The sequence below is a fragment of the Struthio camelus genome, chromosome 3, assembly GCF_040807025.1.
Source record: "Struthio camelus isolate bStrCam1 chromosome 3, bStrCam1.hap1, whole genome shotgun sequence".
Classification (NCBI taxonomy): domain Eukaryota; kingdom Metazoa; phylum Chordata; class Aves; order Struthioniformes; family Struthionidae; genus Struthio; species Struthio camelus.
In genome coordinates, this window is record NC_090944.1 from 124,846,907 (window position 1) to 124,862,729 (window position 15,823).

General features: G+C 44.9%; 1 protein-coding gene across 6 annotated transcripts in view; it reads right to left on the reverse strand.

The window, feature by feature from the left end:
- Window positions 1-15,823, reverse strand: part of GALNT14 (polypeptide N-acetylgalactosaminyltransferase 14) — a 137,759-nt gene that overhangs the window by 40,713 nt on the left and 81,223 nt on the right. For 5 of the 6 annotated variants that reach the window (XM_068940113.1, XM_068940111.1, XM_009686180.2 and 2 more), the window contains one exon: window positions 6,640-6,738. In XM_068940113.1, the coding sequence (XP_068796214.1) occupies window positions 6,640-6,738 (99 nt within the window). Of the gene's footprint in view, window positions 1-6,639; window positions 6,739-14,399; window positions 14,621-15,823 lie in introns of those variants that run through there. The other variant, XM_009686200.2, reaches the window with a different exon arrangement.

The window sequence follows — 15,823 nt, forward strand, 5'->3', positions numbered from 1 at the left end:
CTGCCTAAGGAACTAGGTACGTGGCTTCATTATTTCTTTTTTTCAGAAGTGTCTGGATACACACAAGGCTGTGTCACATGGGGAAGGTGTGAGTTGCTGGCTGTTTGGGACATCATTTCTTGCACCGGAAAATGAAAGGCATGATATTCTACCCACTAATTAATGATCTAAATATTTGATGCGGTATTCACAGCATTTGCATCAGGACTTTTGCCAAAGGTTGTTTTCTGGTTTGTCAGCAAGAGCTAAATAATTAAGTCTCCTTATTCCTGTTCTGAAGTTCCCAGCTGCAAATTTGAAGAATAAACAAACAAAGACCACTCAGCAGAATAAACTGGATAGTGTCACCACTGACCTGAGGGGTCTGGGTTGAAAAGGCTTCCTGACAGCAGTTCTCAGCGACGTTAACGGCTAACAGGTGACAACTCTTAAATCCCCAGTCTGACTCGGAAAGAGAGGAAAGTATGCTGGAGACTCGGCATTTAAGTTAGAGGGGAACAACAGTATTACGCAGTGTGTGGAGACACGGAGTTAAAAGGCGATCTTAGCTGCCCTCTCTCCAATCCCACTGCCACAGGACTCAAGTGTCTAAAGCCATATTGCAACCAGCTTCCCCAGTACTTATCCACAGACGAGAAAAGAATCAGAAGCTGAATTAGTGTGGGTTTAGCGTAAAAGGGGCAAAAGGATAGACTGCAAGCCTTTCTGTGACAGTAACTCTTGTGCTGTGTGGAAAATCTGCTTTAATGCCTGCCTCCTGCAGCACAGCCTGCTGTAGGGAAAACCCTCACGTGCCTGCTGGACAGTGGGAGGGATGAAAAGCCGGTACCACTAGATTCTGTGGGCAAGCTGCCAGTTGGTCTTCGCAGGTTCACATGGAGCCTCCTCCTATACCGGCACCTTGCACTCAGGGACCCACCACGACCACTGACACAGGACGCATAAGGAGGGGACACGGCCTCAGCGTGGTCCTTCTCCTGAGCATTAACCTAGCTCTGCTGGAAATACATCTTGCCCTCTTTTGGCCCTCATAGCTCTGATGCGAGGCAGTATTCCTCCTCTTTTTTTGTCATGGTGGCCAAAATGGGTGTACTACTGCCATACCTGCACAAGGGCCAGGACCTTGTGCTTTCTACTGCTGCTAGGGCAGGACCCAAAACCATTCCCATGAACAGCAATACTGAGTAAGAACATCTGAAGAAATGACAACTAGGCAAGAGATGCTAAGCATGCTTTCCAATGCTTACTATTGGAAATTAGAAAGGCATGGTCCCATGGGCAACATGGATGAATAACATGCAGCATGTGAGCTGCAGGCAGGGCAGGGCTGAAGGGAACGTGTCCACGTAGCTCATCCAGCAGTGGGAAACATGACCCTGTACAGACTGCCTGCTCTGGGAAGCCTGGGTGGAGGGAGACAGGGAGCTGGCAGGAGTCCCAACACACCATTCCCACCATTCCTAATTTAGGGCTCTGACGCTTATTTGTGACCTTTTGAGCTTTTGGCTTTTTTCCCCCTGCTGCTTACTTGCAATCAGTCTTCCTGGAGCTCCGAGGCCAGTAACCCCCAGGGAGCTCAGGCATATGCTTGGACAACTAAACACCACCACTCCTCTCCCCCAGCAGGCTGTCAGGCACTCCTCTCCTCACACATTCCTCTCCTGTCAAGCCTTTGTAAGTGCTGACTGGCCAGAAAGCTTCAAAAACTGCCCCGACCCTTTGGAGAAAACCGCAACACAAAAGATCTGATGATCTGAGATTACAGCATTAACTCAAGTCTTTTGCAGCTCTGTCACCCTCCAACCCTGCTTCTTGCTTCAAGGGGTTTCTCTTCCCTCCTGGTTCCCTGGGATGGGTGCACACACCAAGGCTTGCTCCCTGCTGACTTCAAGAGGATGCCACACCAGATCAAGCCCTCAAAGCACAATTTCCATGCAGTGGCGGCTGCTTCTCTGCATGCGAGCATGCTGATGCCTGCAGAGGAGGGATGGCAAAAGAAAGGGGACAATATTCTCACAATCAAGTCACGTAGTGTGTGAAGCTACCGTGATCCTCCTCACTACAAACGGTTTCATGCTGGTAAGGCACTATTACTCATCATGTTGAGAACCCTAACACTGTGTCTGACCCTAGACGATAATGAGTCCATCTCCTTCCCTAGCCACACTGTCCTTTCCTCTCCAGTGACTGCTATGCCCACAGGGATGTCCTTCAGCTCCCCCTGTGGAGGAGCCAGGCAGCTAGAGCCGGGGACTGAGATGGATTCCTTTCTTAAATTCAGTCTAGCACAGGACAGAAAGATAGGGAAGAAGAAAATAAAGGTTTCAGAAAAAACAGTTTGTGCGTTCTTTACTCTCTCCCTCGCTCCTGCCTTCTCTCCTTGGGTTTATTTGTATGGTCCTGCCCCCATACTGTTGGAGCATCTTACCATCTTTAATGTACTGGCCTCAGAACACGAAACGCATGGAACTGAACCACCGTGAGATAAGAAACTTGCCCAGGGTCATTCCAAAAGCAGGCAAAAGCAGGTGACATAAACAAGAATCCAATGGCAGTCTCTTAACTGCCACTACAATGAAAATTTTCTCAAAAACCACTTTTCCATTCACCATCTCCTTCTCTCTGGCCTCTGCTTGCCTTCCCTACTTCCCTTTTTTCATGACACCCAGCCTCTACTACCTGGACACTTTTACTTATTCACGTAGTTACACAGAGATTTATAAACGCTGACTACATCATTCACAGAGATTTGGGCATTCAATTAATTTAAGCTTTTTTTTTCTTTTCTTCCAGCTGGCAAATGGTCAGAGAAAAGATCATGGAACTTTTTAATTAATTCATTATTCAACACAGTCCACTAGCTTTTCTCAATAGCTCTGACAACGCAAATTGTTCATAAATGAACTGTTACAAACATTCACAATGTGACTTGTGCAACGGGTGCTGCACAAGCCAACAGCATAGGCCACGTGTTGGCATCTCTACTTTACGGGCCACAGCACTCGCATCCACATCCGGAGCCAAAAGCAACATAACTGAGTCTGCAATACAGCCCAGCCTTAGCATTCAGTGAAAATTAAAGTACTCATGCAAAATCTTGTAAAGCTTTCAAGTGCCTATGGAAAGGTATAGGAATAGTAACGTTTCCTGCTCATCATATACACGGTTCATTCTCCAAGAGGTGATTTGCCCAGTTGGGACAATGTGACATAGACCAGCTTCATTCCTTTCCCTTCTAGAGTGTGCCTTCACCTGCATTTCCCTCTGCCCTCCCTTCATGTTTGCTACACCCACTAATCTATGTGAAGAGTACTTCAAAGGAGGCTCAAGGTTATTGCTACTGTCAGGCAACCTAAGGCTACATCACATCTGCCCTTAGCCAGGGGAAAAGGCCCAGAAACAGTAGTCCATGGAAGGTGGAAGATGAACAGTTGCATGGTGAAGCAGTTGCCATGTGAGAAGTACTCCCTTTGGGGGACTTGTGCCCCCCCAAAGCCCCATGACTTTGGACAAGCCAAGCAACTCCCCCTTTCCCTGTTTTCTGGTTCCTGTAATGGAGATTAACAGACAATCACTTTGCAGTGGGATTGGAAAACTTAATTAAGCTGGAACTCAATAAACTGGGGTTGTAACCTAAAATCTTCTGTGAGTCATGGACAAGTCACTTCACCTCTGTTTCTCAGTCTGTCCATCTGTCATCTGGGTTATACTGAAAATAAGAGCGCACTGCTCTCTGCACGCAGAGAGGTACTGATGAAAATAGGGTAGAGGAGGTGGCCATTTTCATCACTGCTATGTTCCACATGCTTTCCAAAAAGCACAAAGCAGTGTCAGAAAGATAGGGTTTACTTTGGCTGGCACATGGAAAACGATCCATGTTGTTAAAGCTACCATGGGATAGAGATTTCTAGAAGATCTAATTAAACTAAGCATTTGCTGAGCGAGGGAAAGAAAAAAATATAAGGCAGATCAGTTAGATGGCATAGCAAATTAACCTACAAAGGCTGAAGAGGCAGATGGGCCCCGAGCTGAGTCCAAAAAGAGGCAGGGAAACGGCAGTGTGTGAACAATCAGGGCCAGTGAGGGGCAAGGCAGGAACCACGTCATCAGCACTACGTGCCACCAAGGGCTGGTACCCTTAGGATCTAACCCTGAGCCAGACAGTCAGGTCAAAAGCAAAAGCTCTAAGTGCTGCATTCAGAAGGAAGAAAAAGGAGAACCGTGCTGCCAGGAGGCCTTCTCTAAACCACAGGGAACACAAAAAGGAGGGTTATTTCCTGGAAGTTAGTCCAGGAAAGCTTAGGATCTCACCCAAGTGAGAGAGAGGCAGGGGAGACAAGGACTGAAGCTTTCTTTTCAGTCTTGTATCATGTCCTCACTGCCTGGGTTTGCCCAGCTCGGTAGCCCAATCCAAGCCATGCTCTGCAATGTTGCACTGCAGGATGCTCCACAGAGCCTTGGCACCATTCTGAAATCATCCTCTGGAAAACAGGTCTCACGAGGACCCACTGTTGGGGAATACCATCCCACAGACAAAACACAAGAGCTGGAATCAACAAGGGCCTGTGAGAGGGGAGGAGTGGCATGCAGGACAGAAGCTGTGAGTGAAATCACAAGCAACAGGGTAAGAAAGTCAGTAAAGCCACCTAACCCAGTCAAACACAAGGCACAAGAAAGGAAGCCACTTTCCATGTAGAAATCAAGAACTTCAGAGGACAATATCCCAGAGGAAGAGGAAAAAATTCTAGCCATCTATATCTAGATATATAGCTAACTATCTAACTGTGCCATCATCGCAAAGGACAGATCACAGCTCTCTAATGAAGCCAGATACGGGGATCTAGGCAAAATGGGCGTGTCATGGGTCGAACATTTCTCGTGTGGCAACACCACTCGTGACCTTGTCTGCCAGGCCAATCAGGTACTCAGTTATGGGAGAAAGAAGAGATTAAAGCCCATCATTGTACCATACACGTTCTAAATGTTCTACATCTCAGGAGCACTGTGCTTGGCTTTGCCTTCAGCTCTCTGTTACAATAGATTTTGCAGGATGGTAAACTCACCCAAAGTATTGTAAAGATATCAGGATCAAGGAGATGGTAGATAACAAAGTATCAGTGCTATGCACATCTGAAATACACACACACTAAACAGAGAAAGCAGGGACAGATTGTAAAGTAAGAAGTGAAGGAGATCGGACTGGGCGTGAAACCATAAAGCAAAGCAAGAATTCAATTTCAGGACTGTCAAACTCACTTGTAGCAATGAAAAAATTCACCCGAGAGAGGATGCTGTTCTCAGAAAACTGCTCATTGAGGACGCAAAGGGAATACGGCACAGACGAAGTCTTCATCAGCAAAAATAAATCTACCTCCAGGCACCGACCCCAGGCTGATCAGGACTGATGATGGCAAGGGTCCCCTGGAGAAGCCATGGTTTAACTGACTACATTTTCAGCAGGGTGCACCTGGGCTGTAACTGGACCTACATCAACATAGCTGAGGAGTTTCCACTGAGATTGTACTGTTTTCCTCACCTAATCAGACAGCTTGAAGAAAGGTGCCTGCATGTGTTCTGCCTATAGAGGTCTGTACATACCATGCAGCCAAAATCCTACTTTGCAACAAGCACCCAGAACTGCTACAACAAGAAGCGACAGGATCGAGGGCTTCCCTGTCCGTCAGGCAAACAAAGATGGCCCCAGTGTGCTCCTGTGGCTGGACTGATTCTCCATTGCAGCTAGCTCTTTCTCCTCCTGAAGAGCAAACAGGAGCTGGCCATGGTCATATACAGGATCTTGGAGCCTATTGTGTGACTCACTGCTAGCAAAGTCTTAACTACGTGGGGCATGAAACACACCTGCAAAGCACTTAATACGGACACATAATGAAGCGGACCCTAGCTCTCTAAGCGGTATCCCACCAGCCAAGACACAGACCTCTCTGAAAGTGTGGGGATACACCTCATGAAATATGTCCACAGGAGAGCTTTACATTCAAGGCACATATTGGGATTAAATGCCGATTTAAAAAACCTGCAGTGAAAAGGAAGCATTTACTTTATCTACTATGGCAAAACATAGCCAAGAACAAACCAACAAATGAAAGAATGGCCACATGCCCAGAGCTCTCCACAGTGCATCCAGAAGACTATAGACACTGTCCTTGAAAATCTAGTTTGCATGTGCACCATTAGAGCTCTCAATTATCAAGCCTTGCTGGCATTTGTTGGGTCACTGGAGAAGCTCAAATAGCAATACTAGAGCAGACATCTGCAAAATAATAGCTGTCCCTAGACAACTGGGACAGAATACAGCTGAGCTCTGATATGCAGCTGAATTTAAAAATCGTTATCCCAGACTCCGTCTAATCTTATGTCTTTCCCCTGAGAGCATCCAGTACTAGACCCTGCACAGCGAGCACACTTACTCACTGTAAAACTTGCTAGTTTCTTGTAGACTTGTTTTCTTGCTAGTTTCACTTGGTAATCATTAGAGGCCACAGTTGTTAGGCCCAGTCATTTCACTGTGGTGAGTGTATAGAAATTCTATCTTTATTCATGAAAATCTCTAGCCCATTCACCCTTAAAAAACAAAAAAACACTTTTACAAATATATTCCAATAGACTGAGAGCTCTTACCTTCGAATTGTTCTTAACAAGGTAGACCTGGCCTCATTGTGGAAGGTAATGATGACACTGGTTGGCGGGAGATCTGGACGATAGCGCAAAGTCATACAGCTGAGGAGGGAGAAAAATGAAAAGGTCATTCAAGCACTGAAATTAAAAATGGGCTCTCATTTCATTAACAAAAGCGTTAGAAGTAGATGGTCCTCCAGCCTCTATTAAGGGTGAGTTTTTCCTGCACGAATCCTTTCTGATGGAAACCAGAAACCCAAGAATAAGTCACTGAGGAATAAAGCAGAGAAAGAGCTTAACTATCATTATTAGGAAGGGATGAGCATGTAGGTCCCTGGCTTGCAATCCTTTTCTCTAACCACTGCTTCCCAATTAGCACACTGCTGGAGTCATCAGCTTCCCACATCCCCAGAAAGTGAGAAGAGAAAGGCCTTCCTTCATCACCATCACCCACCAACGAATGGGTGTCACCAATACCATGTGGTGACATGACCCCAGCTTACAAATAAGTGGTTCCCTTCCACTCTCAGATGTTGCACACTTAGAGCTAAGGAAACGACAGCTCCTCTTTAGAGAAGCAAATGGGCTTCAATGGGCTGTGATTTTTTTTTTCTGGTCAAAGCGTCAAGAAAGCTGCTCTCTTCTCCTGACTCTGAGGCTGACCCTGGCCTGACCGTGGACAAGTCAGCTCACCTCTCTGTGCCTGCTTCTCCGCTCATGCTGTATTTCATCTGTTCAAACTAAAGTCTCTTCAAAGCAGCATCTCCTGCTCATTAATATTTACATAGCACTCGGCACAATGGGAACACGTTCTCAAAGCACCAGGGATTCTGGGTACTATCATAATATAATGAACAATTTATACCATCACGTTTCCGCTCCTTAACCTCTCAGGGTTTTATGTTAAAAACTGTGTAAAACCAGAAGGCGAGGAATTGTCCTGCCAATTTGTAAAACTGACTGACTGAACAGCCTCCTCAAGTCCACCATAGGGTAACTGCCTTCTCCTCTTCCTCCCCACACTGTGAGGTATTTATTCTGCTAGTGCCCCACAAAGCCTGCAAGAACTTTGTACTCAGATCCCCAAGATTTTGTCCTTCATTACATCAAAGGGTTTCTGGGCAAGCACAGAAAACTAATCTACCTCCTAAGAGAGGAATAATTTTTAAAAGGCTTTTTAGACATGTTACATTGCCCCTAGTGCCTTAGAAAGTAGACAGTCAGTTCTGATGTGCTTTATAACAGTTAGGAAACCATCACCTTCAGAAAAGGTACTCCACATTAACATCAGCATAAGTGAGATGAAATACGGGACCTTCATACAATAGATAATGCATAGGTAGGGTTCTTGCAGCTGTAAATAAGCGGCAAGTCTTACTTTAGGGTATAGCTTAGGGTTAGCGATGAGAGGAAGAGAAAGCATAGAGGAGTTGGTTGGAACAGGTCTCGAAAGGGGCTGCCAAAGGAAGGGGTGCTGCCAAGAGACCTCTCTTGCCAGGACTTTCTCGTCAGGAACAGAAATCAAGGGTCTCAATCCCAGCAGTGGCCTGAACAAATCTTTTCAGCTTAGGGTTAGGGTTGAGAGGAGAAAGCATAGAGGCGCTGTTGGAGTGTGTCTCGAAAGGGGCTGCCAAAGGAAGGGGTGTGCTGCCAAGAGACCTCTCCTGCGAGGACTTTCTCGCAGCTTATAAAGTTTTAGCTGCAAGTCTTATAAAGCCACTAAGATGGCATGAGTGTCATGTAGATTTCTGTACTGTCTGAGCTGAATTGGATTATCATGTGTATTTTTTTTTCTTTCTTAAATTATGCCTGCTTTTCTGTCAATATTTACTCCATGAGGATGAAAGGAATCACTCATAGGTTATTCTCGTATTGAATTTATGCCAATATGGAGTTTTGAAACTACAAATAGAAAAAAAAAAAAGGCCATAGATATCTCAAAGTCTTCCAATTTCCTCCTTTGTAAGACTGAAATTGATTGCAGTTTTGCCTCTTCACTTCCTAGCCATTCCTGAGTACATGTGCTGATGAATCCAATGGAAGAGGTCTCAAACCAGGACAGTTGATGTCCAGGTTGCATTTCCCTATATTTTAGTTTTATGTCAACTTGGAGCTTTGCATTAGGCCCATCTCAGTACAAGGAGAAGCTTTGAGTAACCCAGCACTACTGCTTGTACTAAAGCAGACGACTCTTTTGGTTTATCCGTTCGTGCGTCCTGCTTCCAGCAGTGGCCAACACCCATCGCTTCTGAAGAGAGCCTAAGACACCAGACTGCAGGTTGGCCACTGTAAGGTGTTTTCCTAGACTCCCTAGAAGCAATCAGGCTGTGTCCTGAAGCACAAGACCTGAGCGCTCATATTATCCATGGTTTACTAGCAGATGTAAAAAGAGCTACTCAGTTCCAGCTTTCTGCTCTCTTTCTCTGACTTCCTAAAGCAATGATTTCTATAGGTTGGCCTCAAGGTAAGTGATTCTGAATTGATTGTTTCCTTATTTACTCGGCTTTAATGGCATAGCCTGACTGCAGGGACAGAAGAGAAGAAAGGGATTTAACACTTTTCAGAACATCCTTCAGAAGGTGAAAACAGCAACTGTAACCTCAGCTCCCTACTGCCCTTCTTCCCAGGTTAAAACTTCATGGCTGTTTTTAATTACTTTGACTGTTACCTGACGAAATTCACGGTTTTCAAACGGCAATGCCATCATGTAGCTACTCTGGAAATCTGCATAAACCTCTTACATCTTTGCTGTTCTTTCTAGGTCCCTTTCAGCCCCTGCGATAACTTGAAGATGACACACCAGTGTCAGGAGTACACATAACGAACGCCCAGCCCAATGAGCTCTGTATCACAGCAGCTGCACTCGTTTTTGCCCACATGCCACTCGCACACTCTTCTCCGATTGCCTAAATGCTTCCAATACATTCCTCAAATGAAGAGGGAAATGGAACTGGGCAAGTACTTTTTCAACAAACCGTAAGTCAGTTCCCCCAAACTCTGGACCACAGTACCTGCACGGCTAAGTCAAAAAACCAACAAGAAAACTCAGTTGGAAAGGGAGAGGAGAAAGGAAATAAAAATAGTCAAAAATTGTGGTTTGATATTATCAACAGAGAACGTTGCACTGAGAAATGCCAAAATGTTTGAGTTTTTTTTTTTAGTGAGGTTTTTCAGCTTTTCATTTGGAAATTGCTTTTCTGTTTGTTCACAAAGTGACCTAAGCTAAAGGTAGAAAGAGCATGCAGTGGGTTAAAAAATTCCAGAAATAAGAAAAAGATGACATCTTGGGTGGAAGAGAATATTTGCAAGCTCACACTAAGTTAAATGCTGTTTTCTATCACTGCTTCACTCAAACCCTCTCCCAAATCCTGTCTCTGTTTGACCAAATCAAATTTCCCATTGCCACCCTCATCTTTTAGCATAGTCACCAACACAATAAATCCATTATTCAACCAATTCTAATTCTGGATACATCCTAAAAGGACCGCAAAGGTGTGTGGCCAGTCAGCATGCAGAGGAAAATTTGATGACATTGGCCCATGTGGTAGCACCCTCATTCATCAAAGTTACACTTCAGGGATGCTAAAAGACAGAGAGTTTCTGAATTACCAAACACCACCAGGTTATGCCCTAAGCTACCAGTCTGGGTCACTTTGGCCCCTTGCATCATTCAGTAACGCGCTTAAATTGAACTTTCCCAGTTTGATTGCATGAGAAAAACTACTGCTGTTGAGTGTGGTGTTTGCTGTGCACAGGCTCAGCTCTTGCTTGCTTTGCAAAGCTGCAGTGACGGACTACGATTGCTCTCTCTGTGCTATTTATATACAATTATATCCTAACTGTTCCCAGATGTGTGTCCTTCCACCCACTTTAAGCATGGCATCAAGAGGGATTCTGCGTAGCAAGCAAGGGAAGCTATTTCTGGCAAAAGAATAAAAAAAAGGTGGAAAATACTAAGTCATCAAGACTTCCCTTACGTTATTACAACAGCTAGTAAGTAATGCCACAATGTATGCATGATACATCACCCCCAAGTGGGAGTGTCAGGGATACTGCACACGAGCTGAGTCTGCTGGTGATATGACAAAGACTCCCTGTATTTGACAATAACTTATCTTTAAAAGTCCAGTTGTTGCAGTATCAGATGACTATGCCCTGGATTAGTCTAATTAAACAACGTGCATACAGGACACACTGAAATATCACACACAAAGACCTCCAAAGCTTGGTCACTGGCTCTGCAACTTGCCCCCAACTTCTGGGTAATGAGGCTTCTAACATCTCAAAGGTGGGGTTGATCACTGTGCTGCAGCTACTGAGCAGGGAAGGTGCGCTCGTGCTTGGATCCAACAGCGCTCACAGCCTCACCCTGCCTTTGTGTGCATCATTACACCAGAGGTGGGAATCATCTCTCCAAATCCCAGCTGTCAAAGTAACCCCAACTAAGGCTGAGTCTGCCAGATGGGACCCGCTCTCCAGAGGGGGAGAGGCATGTCCAACGGTGAGCTGCTGCACCTGAAGAGATGCTTCCAAGGCAGCTGAACAAACCATCCTTTGAAAGCACTTATCTTCCTTGAGGTGAGGTTTGTTTCAGGCACTTGGAGTGCAGGATATGTGATGCTTGATATTGCCCTTGCACAGGCTATTACACTTGGGCTGATCCATTAGGAGCCTCCCAAACTACAGCCAAGAGGAGAAGGCTGCCAAGTGCATGAGGAAGTTAGTCAGTCAAAGGAGGAGTGAAAAAACTCTGGTGAGCTTCCTACAGCTGGTTCCTTTTTTTTTTTTTTTTTTTCACCCAGTGTAACCGCAGCTAAACATCCTGGCTTCTGAGAAGGCAGATTTCAGTTTAAGTTGTTGACTACAAGTGTTTTTTTGGCACTTGCTTGGGTAATAAAAACCACAGCTTGGAAAAGCATTAAATTCAGCATGTCCAGAATTATTCTGTGTGACAATTACATCTGGGGTAATTTCAATTTAATACCTCACTGCAAGTGAAAATTGCAGCATGCAGCCCTAAAATTGCTGTAATAATGAAAATAAACCCGCTAAGAGCTGCCTGAGCTACCTCAGGCTGTCACTGGATAAATGCTTTGCGCTGCTTACGGTATTTCATAGGTCACCCAATTGCCAACAAGGAAAAAAAAAAAAAAAAAAAAAAGAAACCCACAACATTTTCAGGAAACCAATAAAAGGTTGAGGATTTTTTTAGATTATTTTTTCAAAAAAAATAAAAGAGTAAGTGCATGGCTTATACTTGCAGTATGTTGAAGCTCAAAGGCTGAAGTCATTTAAAGCGGCATGCTTTGAAATGTTGCAACAGGACTGGGGAGTAATATTGGCACAACAAGTGCTAGTCTGAACACTATGCCAAGGCTGAACTGCCTGGAAACGTGGGCTGCTCAGCCAGCTCTGAGCAGCTGGCCACCCGTGACAAGACAGAGGCTAGACTAGCCTGCCCTAAAAACCTGAGAGATAGTACTCAGACAGAGAGACAATTATTTTTCCCTCCCAGAACTCAAGAAGTCAAAATTGCGTTTAATAGGAAGCTTCACTTTTCTGCTTTAGGTTACCTACCAGTCCAACTCCAAACACTTTTAAAATCAGGAGGCTGTTTACGAAATGGACGTTCTGGCTTGCACTAAGCTAGCACATGAGAAAACCTGTGTGGTACAAACAGAATTTCAGCCTGCAAAGAAAGGCTGGAAGTGATATTTGTGCTCTTCACCCCCACCCACATACAAACTCCCACTCCCCTCACCACTGAGTAGGGGACCCCATGCAAAGCTCCGGTCTTGATATCCAAGAACCCCAGGCAAAAGTCATAGGTAACCATTTCATTCTTTGCAATTAGATCCTACTACAGATATCTGAGACCCACAGCTTGGGAATTCATGGTCCTCAGGAATTAGGGACCCTTGGTTTTCCCTAAGGATTTGGTGGGAGTTCAGCCCTTAACTCCTGTTGCAGACACCTTAGGAATTACCCCTTGAAAATCCCAGCCTGAACTGGCTGTTCACTTTACTGCCTTCAGGGTGGAATGAGCAGCATATCCCATTTCCATATTCTCAATGTGCCATTAATAGCTCAGGAATAAATTATTGTGCACCCATTTGAAGAGACAGGGAGCAGACAATCAGACTCTCGCGCTCATCATAGGATGCAGGGGATCCTCTCTGTCCTGTGCAACGATTGTGTGAGGGCTTACGTGCACATGGTAGGTCTTACAGCACTATAAAGTTCAATAATTCTCTCTCTCCTCCATGTTTTCTCCTGTCTGATGTATGGAGATAGGGCAGAACACCTTTAAATAGTACGTGAGCCTCAGTGTTTTGGAAGCCAACTGAGAACAACAGTAGGTGTACAGATAGGCCTTGAACGTTCTAATACAGACGAGAAACAGAATTATTTGGGATCCAGCCACGTTCAACTACTTTCTTCGTACAAAGAACTGCTACGTCAAGAGCAAGAATCACAAAGGCCTCTTGCAAAGTCCTAAACTTTGGACAGTCCTAGATCTGAGGGCATTCTAGTACCTTTTATACCTCAGAAGTCCTCCACCCTGAAGATATGTTCTTGGTTCATTGTGACCCTCAGGCTACTGGACAGAGACTGGGTAACATCCCCCCCCATAACCTCCTCACACAGCTTCCCCTGCATCCCCAGAGGTTCTTTCGATGGAAGCAACAAACATGGATTACCAGGCCATTTCAATTGGTTCTACATTTAAAATAGCAGATTTTACTCCTAACGCCCCTTAACACACAAAAGCCTATCTTAGAAACACCACTGAACACACAGTGGTAAAGAGACATACTCTGTTCCTCAGCCTCTTCTGGTCCATTTCTGGACTCAGAAACAGCATGTTTTTTCCTTGACGTCTGTTATCCCCATCTCCATTTGCTCGGAAAACTGTGCTGTATTTTCCATGCCTCTGTGCATTTACAGAGAAGCCCTGAAACCTACCTCTCATGCTCGCTCTCTCCCGTGTCTTGTTAACTTTCTTTAAGAGATTATTATCCTCATCCCTCTCCCCAATCCCCCCTTGCCAGGCTTCTGCTCATTATTCTTTCCTGCTTCAACAGCGATCACTTGCCAGCAGCTCTGCTTTGAATTTTTAACGTTTTCCATGAAGTCCAAACTCTCCCTCACACAGCTAGCGACTTGCAAAGCATTCTCTGCATATTTATTTCGAACAGTCAGCCTTGTCAGATGGAGCTACACCTTCTTTCAACTTCCTGCTAGTCCCTCTCTTTTCTCTTTTACTTAGAAACATGCAAGGGAAAACGCTCTAGTCACTGTGCATCTCAGCCAGAATATTTGGGTTTGTCTCCACCCTTCAGCTGCATTTGTCCCTCTCACATCACCCCAGAGGACAGATACCTGCCATCAGAAATAGTGCATGTTCATATCACAACTTTTCCATCACCAGTGGACAAACCGACAAACATTTCAGGGCTGGGCTTCAGATGACTTTCCTCAAGGCCTGGCTAATTCTCCGAGCTTGACAGCTCTCTTGAGCAGAGATGAAACAAGGGTCACACAGCAATGTAAATCCTATGAGCTGCATGTTACAGACTTGGATACTCCACCAGAAGCAGAAAAATACTTGGGGGAGAAAGGGGTAGCACATACAAACTTTTAGCTCAAAGAAAAACTGCACTAAATTACACAAAGCTCCACAGCAACTTCAAAGAAGAGTTAATACTCAAAGCTCTCAACTCACATCCATACTGTAAAAAAAAAAAAAAAAAAAACCTTGCCTGTCTGGTGTATCCCTGAAGGGATTCAGCCAGTCAACAACCACTTCACCAGGGACTTCACCATCAACCAGAGGCCTTCTTGTTCTGCATCCAACATCTAACCAGAAAGAGAGAGCAGCAGCAAAAGCAGAAGAGAAAGACCAGAGACATTGACAAACATGTCAGCACCTTCTTAAATGGATGGGAGCCGGGCTAGTTCTGGAAATCTGGAAATGTGTAGGAATCCAGGAAAGAAAGACAAGAAGAGCTTTCTTCTTTTTTTTTTTTTTTTTTTTTTTTTTAATGTCATGAAAACCAGATCAGCCCTCTCCAGACTAAGTGGCTTCACCTAACCATTGTGCCAGGGCGTCCTTAGTGTGTTCACTGTAATTCTTCTCCCCAGGGCCCTAGGGGAAATAGAAGGAGCGAGTCTTGAAAAACAACTAGGTGTGAAAAATGACTCCCTTAAAGGAAAATTACTGCCCTAGGGAAGGAAAAGGTGACCCATTGTAGCAAGGCAAACAGTCACCTGTGAGAAGCAAGGGATTAGAGCCCCAGCTTCTCTGCCATGCCTGGTACTGAACTTGCCTGACATTTGCATGCCTGCAGGGATGGTAAGACACGCAGGCAGGTTTGTAACACCTCTCGGGACAACCTGTTAGGATTGTGTTAGGATAGCTCTCAGCCAGCGGCAAACCGTTTCCCAGTGTTATGCCCAAACCTTGTCTTCTAGTTCAAGCAAAATTACAAACGACTTCGACAAAACCACTGTAAAAATTCAGAGCCCTCACCACTTTGGGATTTAGATATAGCTAGGAATACGTTTGCCAACCCATATGAAAGGTAATGCATTCCCAGAGTTTGCTGCCAGACAGAACCATGCATTATCTCCTCCGACCTCTGGGTAATGAGGCTCCCTGCCTGTCTTCCAGTGATCCGTGCATCGAGATCAGTGACTTGTGTCCAACTGAAGAGTACCTTCCAAAATATCATCACTTCGTGCCCTCAAGAGATGGCAAATTCAAGAGATGCTTTTCATGTTACAGTCAATATGTCAGATACATTAGACAGTATAAATGTGATACTACAATTCATTATTTGCACACAATACAGGTACAAAGCTTTGCATGTACAAAGCTGTCTGCATAGTCTTCATCATAACACTTTACCCCATCACCATCCTCTGTTCTTGGCTCTCCCCAAGCCTTCCCTCCTGCATGCTATCTGACAATATTTTGTCATCCAGCTTTGAGACCTTCAAAATTCTACTTTATCCTCACAAGATACGCCAGCGTCGTCTTCTCCTTCTATGCGTTCATCATGTGCACTCATCATTCAGGAAGATTAAGAGTAAGACTGCTAACGAGAAGGCTGTTCATGGCCTGACATAAAGCCTCAGAAGAAACCTGGCAATCAACATGGAAAACACAGCACCTATTCTGTGC